The following is a 22,518-nucleotide window of genomic DNA, read 5'->3' as shown; positions in this document are numbered from 1 at the left end:
CACATAAGTAGGGATTAAAATATATTTTTAACTTTCTTGCAGCATACTTAGAATTAAAATAGTACCATTTCATGTCAAATATAGAAACATTTCAACTATACAGGTCTACTATTCCCTATACACACACACACACACACATACACACACACTGACTTTTTGTTATAGTTGTCATGTGTATTACATCTACATTATAAACTACACAAGACAATATTATAAATTTTCCTTTGAACAATTGTGTGTATTTTAAAGAAACTAAGAGAAAAAAGTGTCTTGTATATTTACCATTTCCAATGTTCTTCATTCATTCCAGAGGATTCACCTTTCCCTTGGGTATCATTTCCTTCAGCTCAAGAACCTTAATGTTTCTTGTAGCATGGTACTGGTGATTACAAATGCTCTTAATTTTTATTTATACAGAAATGTATATTTCGCTCTTATTCTTAAAGGATATTTTTCTTGTATAGAGAATTATGGATTGACAGGATTTTTTTTCTTTCAGCACATTAAAGATGTTGCTCTACTGTCTTCTGGCCTTCCATGTTTTCCATTAAAAGTCACAGTTCTTAAATTATCTTCCCCCATATATAAAGTATTATAAAGTATCATTTTACTGGCTGCTTTCAGGAATATTATCTTTATGTTTGTTTTTCAGCAGCTTTACAATGATGTGACTAGGCAGGGATTTCTTGTTTGGGGCTCACTGAGCTTCTTGAATCTGTAAATTTATATCTTTAACCCAATTGAGTAAACTTTCTGTCATTATTTCTTCAAATATTTTTTGTCTTATTTCCCCTCTTTTCTCCTTCTGGAACTTGAATTACCCAATTTTAAACCTTTTAAAATTGTTCCACAGTTCCCTGAGACTCTGTGGGTTTTTTTGTTTGTTTGGCTGGTTGGTTGGTTGGTTGGTTGGTTGGTTTATCCAGGCTTTTTTCTTTCTCTTCTTCAGATTAGATTATCTCTATTGATCTGCGTTTAAATTCACTCATCTCTCATCTCTATTCTTCCATTAAGCCCATGTGATGAACTTTTTTGTTCAAATAATATATTTTTCAATTAGAACATTTCCACTTGGTTCTTTTTTATATTCTCTATTTCTCTGTTGATACTTCCTATGATTTTTTTTTCCCAATCCTCTCCTGAGGATAGGTATGTTTAGAAAGGGGGGGATGAGAGAGAGAATCATGGATGTGAGAGAGAGACATCAATCAGTTGCCTCCGGCACTCGCTCTGACAGGGGATCGAACCTGTAACCCTGATATATGCCCTGACCGGGAATCAAAACTGCAGTCCCTTGATGCACAGGATGATGCTCCAACCAGTTGAACCATCCAGCCAGGACTTTTATTTTTTTTTATTGTGTTGTGTGTTCACCACCCAAAGTCAGTCCCCTTCCATGACCATTTATCCCCCTTTTACCCTCTTCTACCTCCCCCCACCCCTCTGGTAATCACCACACTGTTGTCTGTGTCTATTAGTTTGTGGGGGGGTTGCTTAACCCCTTTACCTTTTTCACCCAGCCTCCTCAACCCACTTTCCTCCTGACAGCTGTCAGTCTGTTTTCTGTGTCTGAGTCTGTTTCCATTTTGTTTGTTTTGTTCATTAGATTCCACATATAAGTAAAATCATATGGTATTTGCCTTTCTCTGACTGGCTTATTTAACTTAGCATAATACTCACGAGGTCCATCCATGATGTTGCAAAAGGTAAAATTTTCTTTTTTACAGCCAAGTAGTACTCCACTGTGTAAATGTACCACAGCTCTTTTATCCACTCATCTACTGATGGGCATTTGGGTGGCTTCCAAATCTTGGCTATTATAAATAAAGCTTCAATGAACATATATCTTCATTAATTATGAACATAGTTTTCATTCTTCATTGAGCATAATTATAATTACGCTGCTTTAAAGTCCTTGTCCTTAAAGCAGCATAATTATGGTGCTTTACAGTGTGGTGGTTACCAGAGGGGAGGGTACTAGGGGGATAGTAAAAGGTAAAGGGGACCAAATATATGGTAACAGAAGATGATTTAATTGTGGGTGGTGAGCACACAATGCAATAAACAGATCATGTATCATAGAAATGTACACTTGAAACCCACATAATCTTTTTAACCAATGTCACCCCAATAAATTTAACTTTAAAAATAAAATTATTTTTTTAGAGATATCTTTATTGATTTCAGAGAGAAGAAAGGAGAGGGAGAGAGAGAAACATCAAGGATGAGAGAGTCATTGATCGACTGCCTCCTGCACTCCCCCGACTGGGGATCAAACCCGCAACCTGGGCACGTGCCCTGACCAGGAATCGAACCCCGGTCACCTGGATCCTAGGTTTACACTCAACCTCTGAGCCACTCCCAGCCTGGCAAAAATAAAATTATTTTTAAAAATTAGTCCTATAAAAATAAAAAAATTAAGTGCGTGTCTGATAAATCTAATCTTTATCATCTATTTGCATCTATTGACTATAATTTTCTTTGAAACTGGGCTATATTTTTTGACTTTTTGTATACCAAAAATGTTTGGATTGTACTTTGTGAATGTTGTGTTCATATAAGGTTAGAAACTCGACTCTATTACGTTACTCTGAAAAGTGTTTGTTTTGACAAATAGTCAACTCTGTTAGATTCAAACTGCAACCTGTCATGGACTGAGTGGGCCCGTCATCCAAATTTCAGTTCTGTTCTTTAAGCTTAAACTGTGAGCTGCTTTCAGTTTGTCCCACGTAGGGTCAGCTAAGTTAATAAACAATTTAGGATTCTCTGGATCTGACTGTCTCCTTTCTTGGATTTCTTCCTCACTCTCTGGAGACTCTGTCAGGTTCCTTTCCCTGGTAATGCCCATGAAAAGACACAGGTCTTTCTACTGAAGTTGTAGCTGCCCCACACTGCTGGCACTGAGCCACCCTCACAGGGCAAAGGTACAAAAACGGGGCACTCATCCCTTGCTGGTCACCTACTCCAAGTATCAACTCCTCTCCAAAGTCTACCTTTGTTCAGCCTCTAGGACCCTCAAGTAATTGGGTGTTTAAAATATCATCCAGAGTTTATCGCTGTTATTTACAGGAAAATCAATTTGTTAGTACTGGAATCTAACCACACTGGAAGGTCCTTATTCAATCTTGATTGGTTTGGTTCTTTCTTTTTACTGCTTCTTGTATCTTCTATTCAGGTCCATAAGCTCAAGTTCTCCATAACTTCTCATTCTGTCCTTAGGAAATGATGACTTAAAATAAGTTCTCCTGCCTGGCCGGGCGTGGCTCAGCGGTTGAGCATCAACCTGGGATCCAGGCGATCAGGGTTCGATTCCCGGTCAGGGCACATGCCGGGGTTGTGGGCTCGATCAATGACTCTCTCATCATTGATGTTTCTATCTCTCCCTCTCCCTCTCCCTTCCTCTCTCTGAAATCAATAAAGCTATATTTTAAAAAAAAATTTTTTTAATTTAAAAAAAAATAAGTTCTCCTGATTAAATCCCAACTCTCCTCTCCTCTTTTCTCCCCCTCATCCACCTAATGTGTGCGCACACACACCTACTTTACTTGGCAAATGTCATGCATTGCTCCCACCTAACCTTGGGACGATTCGGCCACTCTGTATCTGAAATCAACCCCATCATGTACCCAGCAGAAGAGTACTAGTTAACACAGTACAAGCATTGGTAAAGCCAGAAATAGACACAAGTGGCAATATAAAGTCTGCATAGAATAAAGGTGGCATCTCAAATCACTGAGGCAAAGTAGGTTGTTCAAAAAGGTGCTGGGACAACTAGTTAGCCATGAAGAAAATGTTCTAAATGGACCAGGAACCTAAATGTAAAGAACAAATTTTTTTTAATAAAAGAAAATGGTGGATTCCTTTACAATCTCAGCACAGGGAAAGACTTTCTACCATGACTCACAATCCAATACAATAAAGGAAAGAATGATTGATTGATTTAACTATATAAAAATAAACTACATAAAAATTAAAATCTTTGGCATGGCAAAAAGCACCATAAACAAAGTCAAAACACAACTGAAAAACTAAGAGAAAGTATTTGCAACTTATATCGGGAGGGGCTAATATCTCTAACATATAAAAAAGCTGACAAATTGAGGGGAGTGAGGCCAAATCCCTACAGAAAAATGAAAAAAATACTTGAACAGATAATTCAAAAAATGTTTTTATATGGTCCTTAAACATATAAAAATATGCTCAATCTCATTCATAATCAGAGAAATGAAAATTAAGACTACACTGGCATACCACTTCCCATCTATTTGACTAGCAAAAGTTAAAGGTATGACACCAGCCTGGCCGGGGTGGCTCAGTGGTTGAGCAGCAACCTATGAACCAGGAGGTCCCCATTCAATTCCCAGTAAGGGCACATGCCCAGGTTTCAGCCTTGATCCCCAGTAGGGGGCGTGCAGGAAGCAGGTGATCAATGACTCTCTCTCATCATTGATGCTTCTATCTCTCCCGCTCCCTTTCTCTCTCTGAAATCAATTTTAAAAAGTGGTATGACAACATATTCTGTTGGCGAGGCTACACTTTCGTTCATTGCTGATAGAATGCACAATGGTACAACCCTTCTAGAGGGGAGAATGTGGCAACATCTAACAAAACTACACATTCATTTACTTTGATGACCACTCCCACTTCTAAGAATTCAATACTCTAAAGCTACCTACACTTCCAACAGTACAAACAATGCATACGCACATAGAGGGTCACAAAGTTGTTGCAGTCTATCTAGATTTTTGTTGTTGTTGTTGTTGCTATTGTTGTTTAGGATATGTTTTAGGACTTTCTTTGATTTCAGTGTCTTTTTTTAAAATTTATCTTTATTGTTGAAAGTATTACAAATGTCTCCTCTTTTCCCCCACTGATCCCTCCATCCTGCATCCCTCCCCCCAGACCTTAAACACACTACTGTCTGTGTCCATGGGTTATACATATATAAGTTCTTAGGTTAATCTCTCCCTGCCGCCCACCCACCCCTGCCTTTCCTCTGAGATTCGTCAATCTGTTTCATGCTTCTGTGTCTCTGGATATATTTCAGTGTCTTTTTAAAACTTTTCCTTACTTTACCCTGCTCCTCAGTAAGTCTCATATTCTTTCTTGGTTCCTCCTACTTTTTTCCCTTTTTATTGAATTTATTGGGGTGACACTAGTTAACAAAATTATACAGGTTTCAGGTGCACAATTATACAACATGTCATCTGCAATTGTATTGTGTGTTCACCATCTCAAGTCAAGTCTCCTTCCATCACCATTTAACCCCCTATACCCTCCTCCACCTGCCCCTATCTCCCTCCCTCCAGCAATCATCACAGTGTTGTCTGTGTCCATGAGTTTTTTCTCTCTTTTTTCTTTTTTGTTCAATCCTTTCAACAACCCTCTCCCCACCCCAGATAGAGAGCTGTCAACCTGCTCTCTATGAGTCTGTCTCTATTTTTGTTTATTTTCACCTCAGAGTAAATCTTTTCTTCAGCTCCCTTGGACATTAAGGGGGCAAACTCCTTGGCCTATTTCTTGGAGCCATTCCAATAGATTTAATGCCTTTTTAGAGAAAATGCTTCTCCCCAATCAGCTTTTCAAATTTGCATTGCAATTTGCATTAAAAGCTTTTTTATTTATAGACTATGTAAAATAGTTTGTGCAGAAAAAAGACTTTTTAAATACCTTTTAAGTCTAGTGTTTCATAAGTCAAACTATGCTTTAGACTTTGGTGTATCTGTCAGTAACAATCAACCTCTTTTACACATGGGCTGCATTTTGTTTTTCAATAAAATGAAAATAGAGCTATTGAGACCCATAGATAAAATACATTTTTTTGCAATTTGGATTTTTTTTAAAGAGTTTAAGTGTTGAAAGATAAGGTCATGGAAATTTGCCTGAAAGTACAATAAAGAAACAGACATCTGTGATATAAATAAATTAAATAAATAAATAAATAAGCATATGTATATATAAATTAATTAAATTTAAAAAGAAGCAGAAATTGTGGGGAGGGGGGCAGGCCCACGAGGAAATTCAGTAAAGGATGTTACTGCTTGTGGCCACAGGGGGGCAGGGTAAATCCAAAAACTGTAAATGCCCGCTGCTGGGTAGGCTGCAGTGAACCAGGCCTTCCTCACTTGTCTTAACTGCCCAGACACTCAGACCTGCACCCTCACTCTGGTAACCTTTTTATTCCACACCCTCAGTGGGACCTGGTTTATTCAGTGCCCAGTGCCCTGCTCACCAGTCACTGTGGGAGCTGCTCTTCACCTGAGAAGTGAGAAGTCTCCTGTGCATTCCCCAGGCTTAGCACATTTAGTTGTACTTGTGAGGAGCACAGTACTAAGTGTTGGTGTTCTTAGTATATTGGTGGTGGAGAGGAAGCAATCATCAAGGGAAGTGACCCGGGGGAAAGTTTTAAAAAGGAAAGCACTTTCTTGTCTGATAAAAATAAATCATTTTGTTGATGAGAGTAAAGGAAGAAAGTGTCATTTGTTGAACCTACTGCATAGAGATAATCATTTCACTTCTCATGCCTCACTATAACTGAAATAGGTTGTACTTTGCCCAAAGTCACATAGCTAACAACTTTCAAGTCACAATTCAAACCCCGGTCTTTCTACTACATCCCACCATGTATCAAGAACTCACAGAAAGAGGAAAAACCTTCAGAAGAAAGCGATTAACAAGTGTAATTTGTACTGACCAAATGAAGCCCACAGATACCCAGGGGATGCTGATTAAAATCGAACAAGGGAGGCTATAATTCAGCATAGCTTCCTGGACAAGGTCAGCTCTGAGTTGAATTCTGGGAGAGGTGCACGCCATAGATTGACAGAGTAATAAAGGCACTAAGGAAGGAAGGAAGTCATGTGGTAAGGAGACTAACTTAGCTGAAGCAGAAGAGTTACAGGAAAAAGTAATGAGAGCCGAGGAGGAGGGAGCAATTGTTTGATTTATTGTTTAACTCAACAGGCATTTGCTAAGCTTCAGCTCCATGCAAACTCCCTGTGGGGGATGGGAATATAGGATCTCAACAGAGATGGGAGGAATCCTGTGAGCCATCACAGAAACAGGGAAGAATGGGGCATTTGGGGAATAAGGAGTATTGCCAGTTGTATAGGATGAGTGAGGGGAATAAAGAAGAGGAGAGCAGGAAGGCAGGATGTACTCTAGCAAAGGTGGGATCTGATGAAACCATGTTTTAGAAACTTCCATTGGCAGTCCATAAATAAGGAGGAGAAGGAATGGAGTCTGATAGGACAGCTAAGCGGTTACTGCTGTGATCCAGGCACAAGGAGAAGTTCTCCCTCTCGTGTGTTCTGCTTCACACATTCGTTAGCTTGGACCACGTGACTGTCCCTGAGAAGCTGCTGACTCCCTTCTGAGCCTGAAAAACCACAGACAGAAACCTGAAGCACAGCATCTCAGTGGAAATTACATGAGAATTTTTTCAAAGAAAACTCTGCTCTGTGGCTCTCCCGAGAACCTGTAGGTTGAGACTGAAGGAACTTCAGGAATGTTGATGGGATGTCTGCAGGGAAAACTGTCCTTGTCCTGCACAGAAGTGCCATGTTTCAGGCTTGGTTCTTCAGCTTTGCAGGATCAGAAAGTTATTTTGTCAGCACCCTCTCAAAGATAGACTCACCTTATAAAACTCAAGACCAAAGTATAAGCCAGAGTATTGTAGACAGAGAATCATAACCACCGTCATCACCAGAGGAGCAGAGATCTGACAAACACATGCTGCCATTGGGGCACATCACTGAGCCACCCCAGGATGACACTGCTAGTGTGTGCTCCTGTTGCTCCCCTTGTCTGGGCTCCATTTCTGGCCAACCCTCTCCCTTTGTACGGGACACATTAATTCTTTGGATAAGCCAATACCATCCATAGGCTCCAGCCCAATCTTGCTCTGGTCAGTAAACCATTCTCCTTTCTTTTTTTGCTTTTTTAAAATATATCTTTATTGATTTCAGAGAGAGGAAGGGAGAAAGAGAAAGACAGAAACATCAATGATGAGAGAGTCATTGATCAGCTGCCTCCTGCACACCCCCAACTGGGGATCTAGCCCTCAACCCAGGCATGTGCCCTGACCGGAAATCGAACCACGATCTCCTGACTGCTAGGTAGATGCTCAACCGCTGAGCCACGCCAGGTTGGGCCTATTCTCCTTTCTTAAGGTCACTGTTTTTAATGGATATCACCACTCTGTGTTGATTTAATGGTTTAACTATCTGAGGAAAACCCTTATTTTAAATTCTTGCTGGGAGATAACTTAGCATTGTCTCCTTTTATGGCCCATGGGAGGAGTTTCTACTCTTCTACCCTTTCCCTGGGGGGAAAAATGAAACGATTTTTCTCTTCCCCAAAATCTTGTTGTATGAACTCTAAGTAACATTATCCTTTCTGCTTTCTGAGATACTTTGCTCAGTTCCATTTCTATAGTTCTGTATCTGCCTCCTTATGCTTTAATAATTACTTTGCTTCCCAGAAGAGAAGCTGTTCAGTTATTTCCATATGTCATTCAAGGTGAATTCCAGGCTCAAAAAATTGAATTATTTCTTGTTTTGCCTGTGACAAAATAAGAGTCACATTATTTAAAAGAACTTTTTACTTACAAGGGACTTTTCATTGACAATGACTTCATATGTATCACTGTAGTCCCCTAAAACATAAAATGGGACACATGAGATTTTAAGGAAGAATAGTCAAGAATAATGTTCTTGCCCTGGCTGGGTAGCTCAGTTGGTTAGAGTGTCATCCCAATATGCCAAGGTTTCAGGTTCAATCCTGGGTCAGGGCACATACAAGAATCAACCAATAAATCCATAAATAAGTGAAACAACAAATTGATGTTTCTTTCTCTCTCTAAAATCAATTTTTTTTTTTTAATTTAAAACAAAGGGCCCTGGACAGGTGGCTTGATTGGTTGGAACATCATCCAGTACACCAAAAGTTTTCTGGTTCAATCTCCGGTCAGGGCACATATGGGAGGAAATAGATTAATGTTTCTCTCTCATATCGATGTTTCCCTCTCTCTCTCTCTCTCTCTCTCTCCCCCCCTTCCTCTCTCTCTCAAATCAATAAACATATCCTTGGGTGAGTATAAAAAAAAAAAAAAGAGTAATGTTCCTTTATAACTGCAATAAATACTTCTTTTTAAAAATATAAATATAATTTGCTTTATAAACTCTAAAAGAGCACAAAGTATCATATATATCATATATCTTTGGACACTGTGTGGTATTTAATCTTCTATGTACTGCATAGTAAATATTACTGCTTAAAGAAATGAATGAAATAACTAATTAGCTAATGAATCCTTGTAACTATTCATGAAAAGATGGTAGAGTTTCTTTCACACATTTCACAAGGGAAATGCATGTGATGCCCCTTTCAGCCACAAAATTAGCCGTTAAACATGATATGAAGTCATCCAAGTCTCACCATGCCTCCCCTGTGTGGGTACCAACACATTGGACTGAAGCCCTTTGTTCCCTGTGGAGAGCCTGCCACCTCTGCATACTTGTCCTCAGGAATGTCGTTCTAGAAATAAACCAGCCTTCTCCCTGGGGTCCATGAGTCATACACAGAAGTTAATTCATTGGAGCAACTGGCTTTTCTTAGGCCCTTTGTAAAAGTATTTCAGAGAGCCCCTCTTGGTCAGGCAAAAAAAAAAAAAGTGGGTTCCTCTTCAAGTTCTTTCCAGCTCTTGCTTCATTTCTTCCACCACCTTATATTTGGCTTTTACTGACAGCCTTTACCTGCAGACCCAGACCCCAGTCCCTGAGCCAGTGTTGCCTGAAGCAGGAAGTAGGCCAGCAAACCTCCTCACCCACCCACCCAGCTCCATTCATCCGAATTTGTAATCAAATCACACTCCTCCATACCATCCCTGTCTTCTTGGCTACTAATCATACTTGTGAGACACAACACACCAGTGGCAAACTTGTATAATCTATGTCAGAAGGTAGAGTCCCGGGAGTTCATTCTCTTTTTTCTCTTTGTCCTTCTAAATTTTATTTTTCGTGACAGAAGTAATAATTGAATACATTCTCACTGTGAAACAACCACATAAAGCTGAAGTTCCTCTTGTTAACTCAGCATTTGACTTGCCTTGCTGTAGTATTTTACTGTTGTTTTTTGTATTATAGAATGATTTTTAAATATAAGGAATACATGATTACAATAAAATTCAAATAGTATAGGAGCCTGGCCAGGCATGGCTCAGCGGTTGAGTGTCTACCTAGGATCCAGGCGATCGGGGTTCGATTCCTGGTCAGTGCACATGCCCGGGTTGCAGGCTCAGTCCCCAGTTGGGGTGTGCAGGAGGCGGCCGATCAATGACTCTCTCATCATTGATGTTTCTCTCTGTCTCTCTCCCTCTCCTTTCCTCTCTCTGAAATCAATAAAGATTTTTTTTTTAAATAGTATAGGAATATGAAGAGTAAAAAGGGAACATAGCTCAGAACTGCCCTATTTCCACTCCTGTGCTGTCCACTGTTAACAGTAATGAGCTCATACTACAACTTACTATCTCGTAGCTTTCCATGTCAGTACACTTACTTTTACTTTGTTTATTAACAGCTGCATAATACCCCATAGTTTGATGGTGCCATAATTTATTTAAACATTCCCATATTGATGGGGATTTGAATTGCGTACTGTTCGGGGTTTTGATTATTTGTTATTACAACAATGCTGTACTGAACATCTTTGCACATGCCTCTCTGTGTACTATCCAAGAATGACTATAGGCTAGATATTTAGAGGTAGAATTGATGGGTCAAAAAATGGTACATTTAAATTTCTATATTTTTCAAATTTTACAATTAAAGAGTTAAAAACACTTTATTCTTTCCCTTTCTTCTGCAGAGAGTTCTTTCCTGGGAACTGACATTGAACTTCAGACTATAGACAATGATGTCATCAGCATGGAGATTTTCTTCAAAGCCTGGCTGCATAACAGTGGAACAGACCAAGAACATGTTCATCTTCTTCTTCCTTCACAGTCTTTCAGCAACATTTCCAGAGCCCGGGATAATCCAAGTACACACCCCTAAAAAAAACTGTTAAATAGGCTATGATTATCCTAGTCTATGATTAGAACTCTAGATTGGTGAGTCATCAGAATACAGAGCACTTGAGGTTTAGAAATTAGAGGAGGATTGGATGAAGCTGTCCAGGGTTAGCAGGAGGAGTAAGAAAAGTATTTCTAAAAAGTGACCAGTTAGAAAACTGAAAGTAATTAAGCCCAGACAGCAAGGGACAGCTAGTTTAGAGGCAAAAACTTAGACACCTAGAAAACAGGGCAGCAGCTACACTGCATAAGAACACAGTGAATCGTATCTTTTTCTCAAGTTTTTCATTTTTAATGTGGTAGATATTCATGACATTATAATTTGAGGCATGCTGGCACCTCAACGATATCAACAGGACCTGTGAGTAGAGGAAAAGATGCAAGACTAAACCAAGATTAAATAGTGGCCTTCTGGATGGGGAGACATCTTACTGGGGGAAACTAAAGCAACTACCAAGGCAGGCCTCAGAGAGGACATCTAGGGGCCCAAGACCATGTTCTGGCAATTATGAAAACCAAGAGTGTTTTGGACATGCCAACATGGCCCTGGATATTGTTCTGTCTGGTGGCAATACTTCATTCCAGGTCCCACTAGATGATAGGGGTAAGCCCACTTCTAGCCTCCATCCCCTTTGAAGATTGGCTCAGGACCCAGGGTGGCAAGGGCCTGCAAATGGGCCCATCAGTACAGTCAGTCACAGTCAGTTTGGAAAAGTCGACCCCTCAGGGCACAGCTCCAAAGGGAAAGGACCAAGGTGTCTCTTTGGGAGTTGGAGTTCAATGAGAAAAATGGGTACAGACTTCTGGCCCCAAAGGGAAAGATACACTTTGGTCTTTTCTTTCTAGAGATAACCTTTGGATCTTTACCTGCCCCCCCCCACTCCCACCCCACCCCACCTCCCACCCCACATCACCCCTATTTCAACCTAAGGCCTAGGATGCCTCTGACAACTTACCTGGATTTTTATCTGCCTTTCCTTTGAGTGTATAATCTTCCCAGAACCTCCTTCCCATTACTTTTGTCCAAGGCTGGTAGTATCAGTTACTTCTTATCCCACCCTATAAAATTCATTTCTTATCTCTTTTCCCCAAAACACTATGTTAACTCCTTTCCTTGCATTATCCCATTTCATCTTCACACAACATCATGAGGCAGGTAATATTATCATATGTCATTGAATCTAAGATGCTATCAATTGAAAGATACACTATTATTTTATGTACCACTAAGAAATAAAAACACTGCCAATTAAACATGACACAATACTTTCCTATCACTTAGAAATATCATTTTATCCTTACTGAGAGAGATTTTTAGGTTGGAGTAGTATGTAAGGTTTAAGGGTGTGTGCCTGGCCTATGGTGATTGTAAGACACATATGGAGATGCTAGTATGTGAAAAACAAAATGTGTCTTAGAATCAATTAAATACAATGTTATCCCTGTTTTACAGATGAGAAAACTGAGACTTAGAGAAATTAAACATTTCCCCAGGGCTGCAGAGAAAATTAACAGCAGAGCCAGAATCTGAAGCAAGGCAATTCCAGAGCCCACTCTTACCCTTAGGATTAGAAGTCTATATTTTTTACATTTGACTACTCTTAGCCCAGAGGACATTCATCAAACCCAGGCCTATCTGCCTCCAGAGCTGGGGCCCATACCTACTACACAGCCTGCCTCATGCTGGGTAATTCCAAGCAAAGAGACTAAAGATTCATTTTTCTTATGGAGAGCAAGGAGCCTCAAAGGCCAGGAACTCATGCAACCAACCTTTCTCCCACTGTTGCACAGCATTTGCCCATGGTCCTGTTGAGAATTTCTCTGCTTTGCCCTCTCTCTTTAGGTGGCTTTCAGCACCATGATCAGAGCCCAAATGTTTATCTTCACGTGCAACCATTTTTCAGCAATCCACAGGTCTTCACAGTGCATGGTAGAACTTAGATCCAGACTCGTCAGCTCTTCTGCTGGGGAGGACTTCACTGGAATCCAGATGCTCAGACATAGTTAGGATGAGGTCTGGGGAAAGTAGACCTCCTCTGCAGTGGGTATCACCCACCAAGAAGTTCATGCGACCACAATAAAGACCGTACTTAGTTATCATCGCTTAAAAAACTGATGCATTGCCACACACATGGATTTCTGAAAATGTGGCTCATTAAAAAAAAGAGAGAGAGAAAGAGAAAAGAAAAGAAACAAAACAAAAACCCTGAGCTCTCTTACTACAGAATCTTTTGAGAACTGCCCCTCAAATGTTCACTTTGACTCCTCCTTAAAAGGCTCTCCTCCTTTAAGTTCTCCACCTCACACCACCTGCTTCTGTAGCTACCTAGTGCCTTTCACCCCACCTGTAGACACTTCCCTCAGAGGCTTCCTTGTGATGGACACAGTGCACAGTCAGCTTCAGATAAGTGTCTTTCCTCATTTCTTGGTTTTGGGATCTGCCGCCTCGGTACCTAGGTTCCGGGTGGTGAGATGCATACCTTGTTCTAGACCCAAGGCCTGCTAAAACAGCTTTCCCAACTTTGGAACACTCTGCTGAGACTACTGTTCCCATAGTTCTTAGTCCTGGCTGCAATAAAAATCACATGAGGAACTTTTTTTAAATACCAGCATCTGGGCTTTATCCCCAGAGATCCCAATTTGATAGGTGTGAAGTAGGGTCCAGACATCAGTATCTTTTAAAAGTTCCCTGGGTGATTTTTAATTCCATCAGAGTTGAGAACCTCAGCCAGATGAATACAGCTGTCCAGTCCTAGAACCCAGGAACCCAGCAATGAAGTCAGGCACACAGGAATGAGGGAAAGCTGGAGTCCAAGACAAAGTCCCTCCTACTGACTTCCTGGACTCTGGAAGAGGCTCCTCACCCAAAATTAATGTCTAGGTGTGATTGCTGAACCCAGGAGGGCCAGCTGGACCTGACGTCTATTCTGGCATACTACTTTTTTCTACATTATTTCTACTTTTGTTTTTATCTCATGTTGCAGTTAGTATAGTCATTTCATAAACCACAAATACCAACTACTAGCCTTCTCACAAGGACTCAACATTTGTATATTCATAGGTTTGTTAACAGTATTCAAACCTGGTACAAATTTTACTGAAAAATTTTGTAATATCAAGGATTCAAGCTGAGTGCAACAGAGCACTGTATACTATGGCATGTGAATATACTTGCTGGAGCAGAAGCTTAATACCGAAGAGTACCATACCGAGTCAAAGCCCTTTAGAATTGTGGCCTGGTGCCACAGTGATGCTCCAGGACTCAGAAGGTTCTCTGCTTCGGTTTCTTTGGGAAATTTAAAAGTAAACTATTTCAGGAACTTATTCCTCCCCTGGTGCCAAATGTCCCTAGAAGAGCCCATAGAGGAACAGTAGCTGTCAGCTGACTGCCTGACTTCTGCTTTCCTGCTCTGCTTTCATCTGACCTGTAGTCTTGCCAAAGCTTAGCCACAGGGAAGCAGCAGAGGCAAGATCTCCTTGTGTGATTGCCAAAGGGCCTCTGCACATTGTAGTGTTAGCTGCCTCCTCCCCAGAGGACACGTGTTCCTCTCAGACTGGATCAAGGCCAGATCTCTCACTATGGGGCAGTGCTCAGCCAGCCCAGAAGTAAAACAAGTAAAATTCATGCCAGACCCAGAAAATGTTACCTACTGTGTAAGGCAATACTGTAGGTTCCAGACCAGCTCCCCAAACCAATCTCATTTTCCTCTTTCCACTCTCCTGCTTTCTCCCAGTTCTTGACTAGTGGAGGTAGAATGGGTGGCAGATGTTATCACATAGCCTGAGGTAACTTGTAATAAACATCCTTCTTCCAATGCCTTTTTTTTTTTTAATTATAGTGTGTCTGAAATGTGATCTTCAAGAGCGACTTCTCAGCCCATCTCTGCTCCCTGGCACAGCTGATGGCTCCCTGAAAATGGATGACCCCAAAGGAGACTTCAGCACACTCTACCAGATGGCTTCCCAATCATCAGCCTCTTATTACAAGCTCCGAGTGATCAAGTATGGATCCAGGAAACCTCCCCAATCCATGCAAATGCTGATTCTTATGGGTTCCATGGCTAGAAAGTCCAGGGATAGAGGACATCCCCAAGTGTCAGGTAGGCAGGAGTCAGGTCCAAAGCAGCAGCTACAGGTATGGGCATGAAAGGGCAGGAGCAGGCTGCTCGGCACATGGAGACAAATGAGCAGACGGTGGAGATGCGCCTCAGTAGGACACTCTGAGGTCCAGATGAGGACTGGAAATCCAGGAAATCTCTGAATGCAGAGAGAAACAAGGTCAGCAGAAAATGTTTATTGAATACCCACTGTGTTTAGGCATCAGGACAGAGATCTGGCCATCAAGGAGCAAGTGTGACATAGATCTTTCCCTGCCCTCCCATTTGTCTAAGTCAGCAACTTCCAACCTTTTTTATCTCATGGCACATATAAACTAATTACTAAAATTCTGTGGCACACCAAAAAATACAGGGTGTCCCAAAAAATGTATACACACTTTTTTCTGATAGCTCAATTGATGTTTCTTTCTTTTCAGATTTAAGCCATTGGAATTAATAATTATTCAAACTGCACATACATTTTGGGAATACCCTATATATTACATTTTTTTGGCCAATCTGACAAAAAAAATAGGTATGATTTTGACCTGCTCACACCAGACAGCTATTGTTGTGCTGGCTGTTGTCATTTTTTTATTTGACAATCTAAGGGAAAAGCGGTCAGTGCCCCTGACTAAATAGTCAGCTATTGCATGTTTTAAAATTCTTGCAGCACACTAGTTGAAAATCACTGCTCTAAGTACTAGAATTCCTGCTTTGATGGAGACCAAGTCCAAGGCAGAATTAGCAATAATGACAAAGGTCATTTTTACTGCTTCCTAGTTCCTATCATAGTGCCCACACACAGGAATCTGAGTAAGCTCATCCATGGGTTTGTGACCATGGATGCTGCTAGGGACCTTCTTAAATACATGCTCTTCTTAGATGCATCCTCTGTCAGCACATCACCACAAAAGAGCCAGGAATAGCTGGCAGATGGTTAGCATACTATTGTGTTATATGGCTGCTGTAGCAGGGATATTACAGGAGTATCCTCAGGGACATCACTTGGAATGGAATGAGCTCAGGAGAAGAAATAGCCATCAGAGTCTTGAGCCTTCGTGATGGCCGCTTCATTCATTGACTAACAAGCTTTGAGAATGTGCTATGTGCCAGGTACCTTGCTAGGCACTGGACATACGCAGATGAATAATTCACAGTCCCTAACCTAAAGGATTTCACAATAGGGCCTTAGACTTACTGAATTTGAGTGGATCTGGGTGAGGCTCTGGATATCACTGAGGAGACTTTCACTGCCATTGTCTCTCCCCAGGGCTCTAAAATCCAGTGGGATCTGCGAGTCAGTGACTTATGGACTCCCATTCATCCTCAGACCCACAAGCTGTTGGCAGCTGGACTGGGATGAGCTGGAGACAAATCAGCAGCATTTCCATGCTTTGTGTCACAGCCTGCTGGTGAGTATCTGTGTCCTCAGGTGAGAAAGAGGAAGGATGTTAAAGTACCAACCACAGAAAAGCACTTAGCTTAATCCTGCCTTGATCCCAAACCTGTCCCAATCCTCGAGAGGCCAGAAAAAAACTGGAAATACTCTGAAATGTGGATTAAGTATGACTTGCCTTTGTTGGTTTCATGTTATAGAGAATAATTCGTGAATTCGGTTATATGATACTAAATTTGCAAAGCCCTGATTTTTTACATTTAAGTGGCAACAGAGAATTTTCCATAAGTAACTATATTTTAAAACCTAATTTCTTCCTAACACTGTGCTGGACATTACAGTTCATTTAAATGAAGAGCACCTAATCTGTGCCAAACACTGTGCTAAGCCCTAGATATGTAATGATTAACATGATAGACATTATCTATGGTCTCAAGAAGCTTACTCTCTAATGAAAGAGACAGAATTGAACATATATATTCTTAATTGTGAGAAGTTTGTGAAGGATAAAGAGTAGTTGCTATAAGAGAACCTCTCTGTGAAAGTGACATTTAAACTGAGACCTGACAGATAAATGGGAATTAGCCAGGTGAAAGGTGGCTGGAAGAGCACACCAGGTGCAGGGAAAGGAATGTGCAAAGGCCCCAAGGTTAGAAAGAGCTGAGAGAATAATCGGGAGTAAAAAGGTCATCGTGGCCCTGGCCAGTGTTGCCCAGTGGTTAGGGCATTAACCCTTGCACTGAAGGGTCACAGGTTCAATTCCCAGTCAAGGGCATGTGCTTGAGTTGCAAGTTCAATCCCAGCCCCAGTTGAGGCGACTGCGGGAGGCAACCAATCCAACCAATTGATCGAATTTTTTTCCTCTCTCTCTCTTTCTCCCTCCCTCCCTTCCACTCTCTCTAAAAATCAATGAGAAAAAAAGATCCTCTGGTGAGAATTAACAACAACAAAAGCCACTGTGACTGAAACAATGAGAGTGATAGGAGAGAGCCACAAGGTGGGGAGGACCAGTCACTGGGGGTCAAATCATGCAAAGCTTTGTAGGCCAAATTAAGGACTTTGGACTTGAAGTACAGAAAGAAATCCTGAGAAATTAATCATCTAAGTTTTTAAAAGATTGCTTGGGCCAAAATTTGGAAAAGAACTGGCAGAGGCAAGAATGGAAACAAGAAAATGAAGCAGGAGGGCATTGTGGTCATCTAGGCAAGAGATGACGGTAGCTTTGACTCCAATGTTGGAAGTCAAGGTGAGAAAGGTAAACCAGTTAAAGAAATATTTTAAAGAAAGAGTCAGAACTTGGTAAAGGATTGGATGTGGGGAGCAAGGAAGAGGAAAATATAGAATAACTGCTTGGTTTCTGATTTGAACAAGTATGTGTATGCCATTTCCTGAAATGGCAAAGCTAAAGGAGCACATATGTGAAAACATAATACACTTACGAAGCAAAATAATACAGCTGCCAATACAATCCAAGGATGTGTATAACAGCTAGTGGCTCTAGAATAAAGGTTCAACCCAGCAGGATGTGCATGGTCAGTACAGCACAGCAATGTGTCTCTTTCACTATCAGAAGCAGACTTCTTTTTTTCCTGTTTCAAAGCCCACACTCCCTTTTAGGTCCACCCACTGAGTTCCTGTTTCCTATCTGAAGAACACCCATCTCCTGTCTTTGCAGAGCAGAGACAACAGATATGTTCTGACTGTTAGAGCCGAACAGCTCAGTTTACTATTTACTCCACCCAATTTCTCAGGATCTCAGAGATGCTACATCACTCTGGAGAAATTTCTCTCAAGTGGCTTCAGTATAGTCTTATAGCACATGATATTTTAAACAGACATTGGCTTTTTTTTTTTTTTTTTTTTTTGAGGTTGAGTCATATGAAAAACTCCAAATTATTTAGTCTGAAATAAGTTATTTTTGCTTTCTCTTTTATTAGTAATAAGCGATATAACTTTCAATTCTGTGTTATCGTGAATTGGAATCTGGGTGTTTCACAGAGGTAATTTTTATATCCCTAACTGACTTCAGAACAACAGGGACTATTTCCAAACAGAAAGCTCCTCAGTCTTTGATCCTGGCAGCTCTCCGCTGAGGCCATTTAAAGTCTTTTCCCGAAGGTATGTTTTATTGATTTTTAGAGAGAGAGAGAAACATCAATCAGCTGCCTCCCATATGCATCCCCACTGGGGATTGAACCCACCTAGGTATGTGCCCTGACCAGAAATTGAACCCACAACCTTTTGTTGTACAGGAAAATGTTCCAACCAACTGAGCCACCTGGCCAGGGCCCAAAGTCCTTTTTTTTTTTTTAATGATTTTATTGATTTCAGAGAGAGGAAGGAAGAGGGAGAAAGAGAGAGAGAAAGACATCAATGATGAGAGAGAATCATTGATTGGCCACCTCCTGCACGCCCCCACTGGGGATCGAGCCCTCAACCTGGGCATGTGCCCTGACCGGGAATCGAACCTGTGATCTCCTGGTTCATGGGTTGACGCTTAACTACTGAGCCATGCCGGCCAGACCCAAAGTTCATTTTTTATAGTTCACCTCAAACCTCATCTTCTCCAGGAGTCCTTTACTAGTGCACCATCCCCTACAACAATCTCTTCTATTTTCTTTTTCTTTTTTTAATTTTAAAGAAGCTAAAAATACAAATAAGCATAAAGTACAAAGTTCTTACCTGCCAGAATTGAGACTTGTTAATATGTTGGCATATTTGCTTTTAGACTTTATGTATATTTCTATGTATGTAATAAAATAGACCCCAACACATTTGAAGTACCTTTGATCCCAAATGTCATCACATTCCCACCTCTGCCTTACCCCCTGCAGTTACCAACCATGAATTTGCTGTGAATCCTTCTAGTTCATTTTTCATTTTCTATTTCTTCATTTTGTATCATGAAAGCTTTTTTTTCTTTTTTGTATAGAGCTCTTGGTGGTGGCTCCAGGACAGTCAGTTTTCCCTGCTAGACAGGGATGAGCCAGGTGATGTTGGTTTGTGGATCCCCTCTAGCCACCAGATTTAGTGAGGAGTACGTCTTGCCTGTCTCCTAAGCATGTCTTGTCTCTCCCTACTACAGTTCTGCATCTTGGTTCTCAGTAACAGATTCTTAGGAAAGCTCAAGTACATTAACAATGCTACACCCAACAACCTGGGCCCTGTTTCGGGGGAGCTCTGTGACTAGAACACCCAGCTTGGCTTTTGATTTTCTAAGTGACCTAGTTTTCCTCTTGTTTGGCTGCTAGAAGCTCAAAACCAAATATAATGGCATTTTAATACACAGCTAGAGGGAGTGTACGTGTTCTGGAAAGTGATACCCTTCCACACTTTAATTCCACTGCCGAGCCCAAGAAAACAATCAGAAAAGGAGCAAAGATATGTGTCCCAGCATGTTCATCTCACTGTTAGTCACTTAACCAAGTGTTCTGCATACTTTACCTCATTTAATCTTCACAGTAACCCTGTGAGAATAGGGACTGTTGATTTTGTTTTTACAAATGGGGAAGACTGACGTCTGAAGAGATCAAGTGATTTACCAAAGGTCACACAACTATCAAAGTGGCTAACTCAGAATCTGAATCTAGTTCTGCGGGTTGCAAGGCCAATGCTTTCAACTTCTTTCTAAATTCCCTACTCCTACTCCTGATCCTATTTGTACAAGTTTTTAGCATTTCTTTAACAACTTTGTCATACGTTCTTTTAAAATCTGATGTTGCCAGCTCCCTCATGTCAGGTAACATTCTTGCCTTCTGTTTCTCACTGTGACGTTTCCCCTCCAGCTAACTTCTCATTATGACTTCTGTCTTTCTGTTAATAGCAGCACCACCACAGTCTACTCACTCAGGCTTGAAACTTCGGTCACTTTCAGCCCTCGCACCCTTTACACCCACGTCATCACTAAGCCACATCAGTTTTCTTCTCATAACATGAATTGTAACTGTCCTTTCCTTCCCATTCCCACTGCTTGTTTGCACCAAGCCTTTAATAAACTTCTAACTAGCTTCCTTACCTCCAATCTCTCCCTCTTCTAATTCTCCCTGCTCATTAAACCAGATTAATCTTCTTGAAGCATTTCCCTGGCTACCACATGTTTTTTTCCCATGATGTCGGTACCCAGTGACTTTAGCCTCATCTGTTCTATCCCCGTAGTAACTACGGGCATTGCATGTACCTTCTACTCTCCATTCTGTTTATCACTCTCTTAGTTCAGGCCCTTTTTACCTCTTTCCTTTAATATTGCAACAGTATTTTGACTTGTCTAAATGCCTTTCATGTTTTCCCTTCCCAATCCACTTTACATACTACCAGCAGATTAACCTTCTTGAAACACAGCACTGATCCTGCCCTTTTCAGCTTAAAGACATTTTGTGGCTTAGTGTTCATTATACTATAAGCCCATATTCCTTAACCAAGTATTCAAACTCCAGCCTTGTCTCTCATTGTTCCCTTGTGTGTACTATACCCACCAACCAAATTAATATACAAACTTTAAACTGTCCCACCTTTGGAGCTTTGTTCATGTTGTCCCTTCTCCTGTCTCCACGTGTTCAAATCCTACCCCACCCTGAAAGACTCAGCTCGGATGGTCTTTCTGCACTAGAGCCTTTCTGGGCTCCTGTGTTTATCATTAGACCTTTGTGTGCTCTGTCGCTTTTTAGAGAAGAGTATATTTCAATTCATTTTAAGTATAGGATCCTGTAAGATATAAGTTAGAGTCTAGGAGATAAATTTGACTACCCAGACTCCAGGATAACATGGCTGCCTTTCCCTGACATTTCTACCACTTCTCCATTTTACCAACTAATTCCTCAGTTCTTAGTCAAATTTAGGTTCAGAGTAGAAATTGTTATCTCTTTTTGGGGGGAAGGGAGTCAAGGCACGGCAGTTTTCTAATCTGTTGTGGTAAAATGTAATTTGTGGTGTCCATGAAAGGCATGGACTTGAGAGGCAGATGGCCCCAATGACAGCCTCATTATTTCCACACTGTGTGAACGCTAAGCATCAGTGTATTCATCTATTGGTAACACTGGCTACATCCCCAGTCCCTGTTCCTAACAAATCTAGTAGCCTCCTGTGGTTTAGTCTCTGCATAAATGGTAGATAAAGAAGCACTATCCAGAGACCAAAAGGTATTTTTTAAATTAATTTATTTGTGCTTTCAAAGAACACCAAGAAAAAAAGTTCATAACCTACCATGGCATTTCTCAAAGTTTTTCTTCTACTCCTCTATTATATCTAACCTGGATCTGTGGATCTGTTCCAAGACCCTTTCACACACACACACACACACAATGAATAAATAAATAAACATGAAAATACTGGCTACATCCCCGGTCCCTGCTCCTCTATCTTCTTCCTCTCTCCGTCTCTCTCTCTCTCTCTCTCTCTCTCTCTCTCTCTCTCCTCTCTCTCTCTCTCTGCCACATAAACATTCTGCAGATTGACCTGACATCATTGCCTCCCTCTCAGGTCCTGTATCTCTCTACCTATTTAAAATATCCAGGAATAGAACCCACAATGCTTCTCCTTTTTTGAGTAGAAGTGAAAGGGGGGAGAAGGAAAAACAGGGGGAAGGTGCATGGCAGACATATATTAGTAACTCTTTTCTCCATCACATGTAAAATAGAGACAATAAAAATATACCTTATATGGGTTTTAAGATGAGTAAGTAATGGTGTGTGTGTAAAGCACCTAGCATATGTCTGGTATATAATTTGCGCATAATGGTTGGTTAGTAGTTCTAGCACTTCCATTTGTTCCTTTTTTATTCTAATTCTCTAGAGAAATTCTCCATATTTTCACCTTTATTCTTGAGCACAGTAATCACAGTTATTTTAAGGTTCTTATAAACTAACTCCAATACCTGGATCACCTGTGGCTTTTTTTCTATTGTCTCTTTTTTCTTGTGGTTTTCAGACATGTGGTCTTGTCTTTTGGTGCACCTG

The 22,518-nt window shown here is 40.8% G+C and overlaps 1 protein-coding gene across 1 annotated transcript in view; it reads left to right on the top strand.

Annotated features, from left to right (window-relative positions):
* Window positions 1-22,518, top strand: part of M1AP (meiosis 1 associated protein) — a 55,901-nt gene that overhangs the window by 21,707 nt on the left and 11,676 nt on the right. The window contains exons 5-7 of the mRNA XM_081156616.1: window positions 10,867-11,040; window positions 14,911-15,073; window positions 16,442-16,583. Coding sequence (XP_081012742.1) covers window positions 10,867-11,040; window positions 14,911-15,073; window positions 16,442-16,583 — 479 coding nt within the window. The remainder of the gene's footprint in view (window positions 1-10,866; window positions 11,041-14,910; window positions 15,074-16,441; window positions 16,584-22,518) is intronic.

The sequence above is a fragment of the Miniopterus schreibersii genome (assembly GCF_964146895.1).
Source record: "Miniopterus schreibersii genome assembly, chromosome: 13".
Taxonomy (NCBI): domain Eukaryota; kingdom Metazoa; phylum Chordata; class Mammalia; order Chiroptera; family Miniopteridae; genus Miniopterus; species Miniopterus schreibersii.
This window is presented reverse-complemented; position numbering and strand designations above follow the sequence as displayed.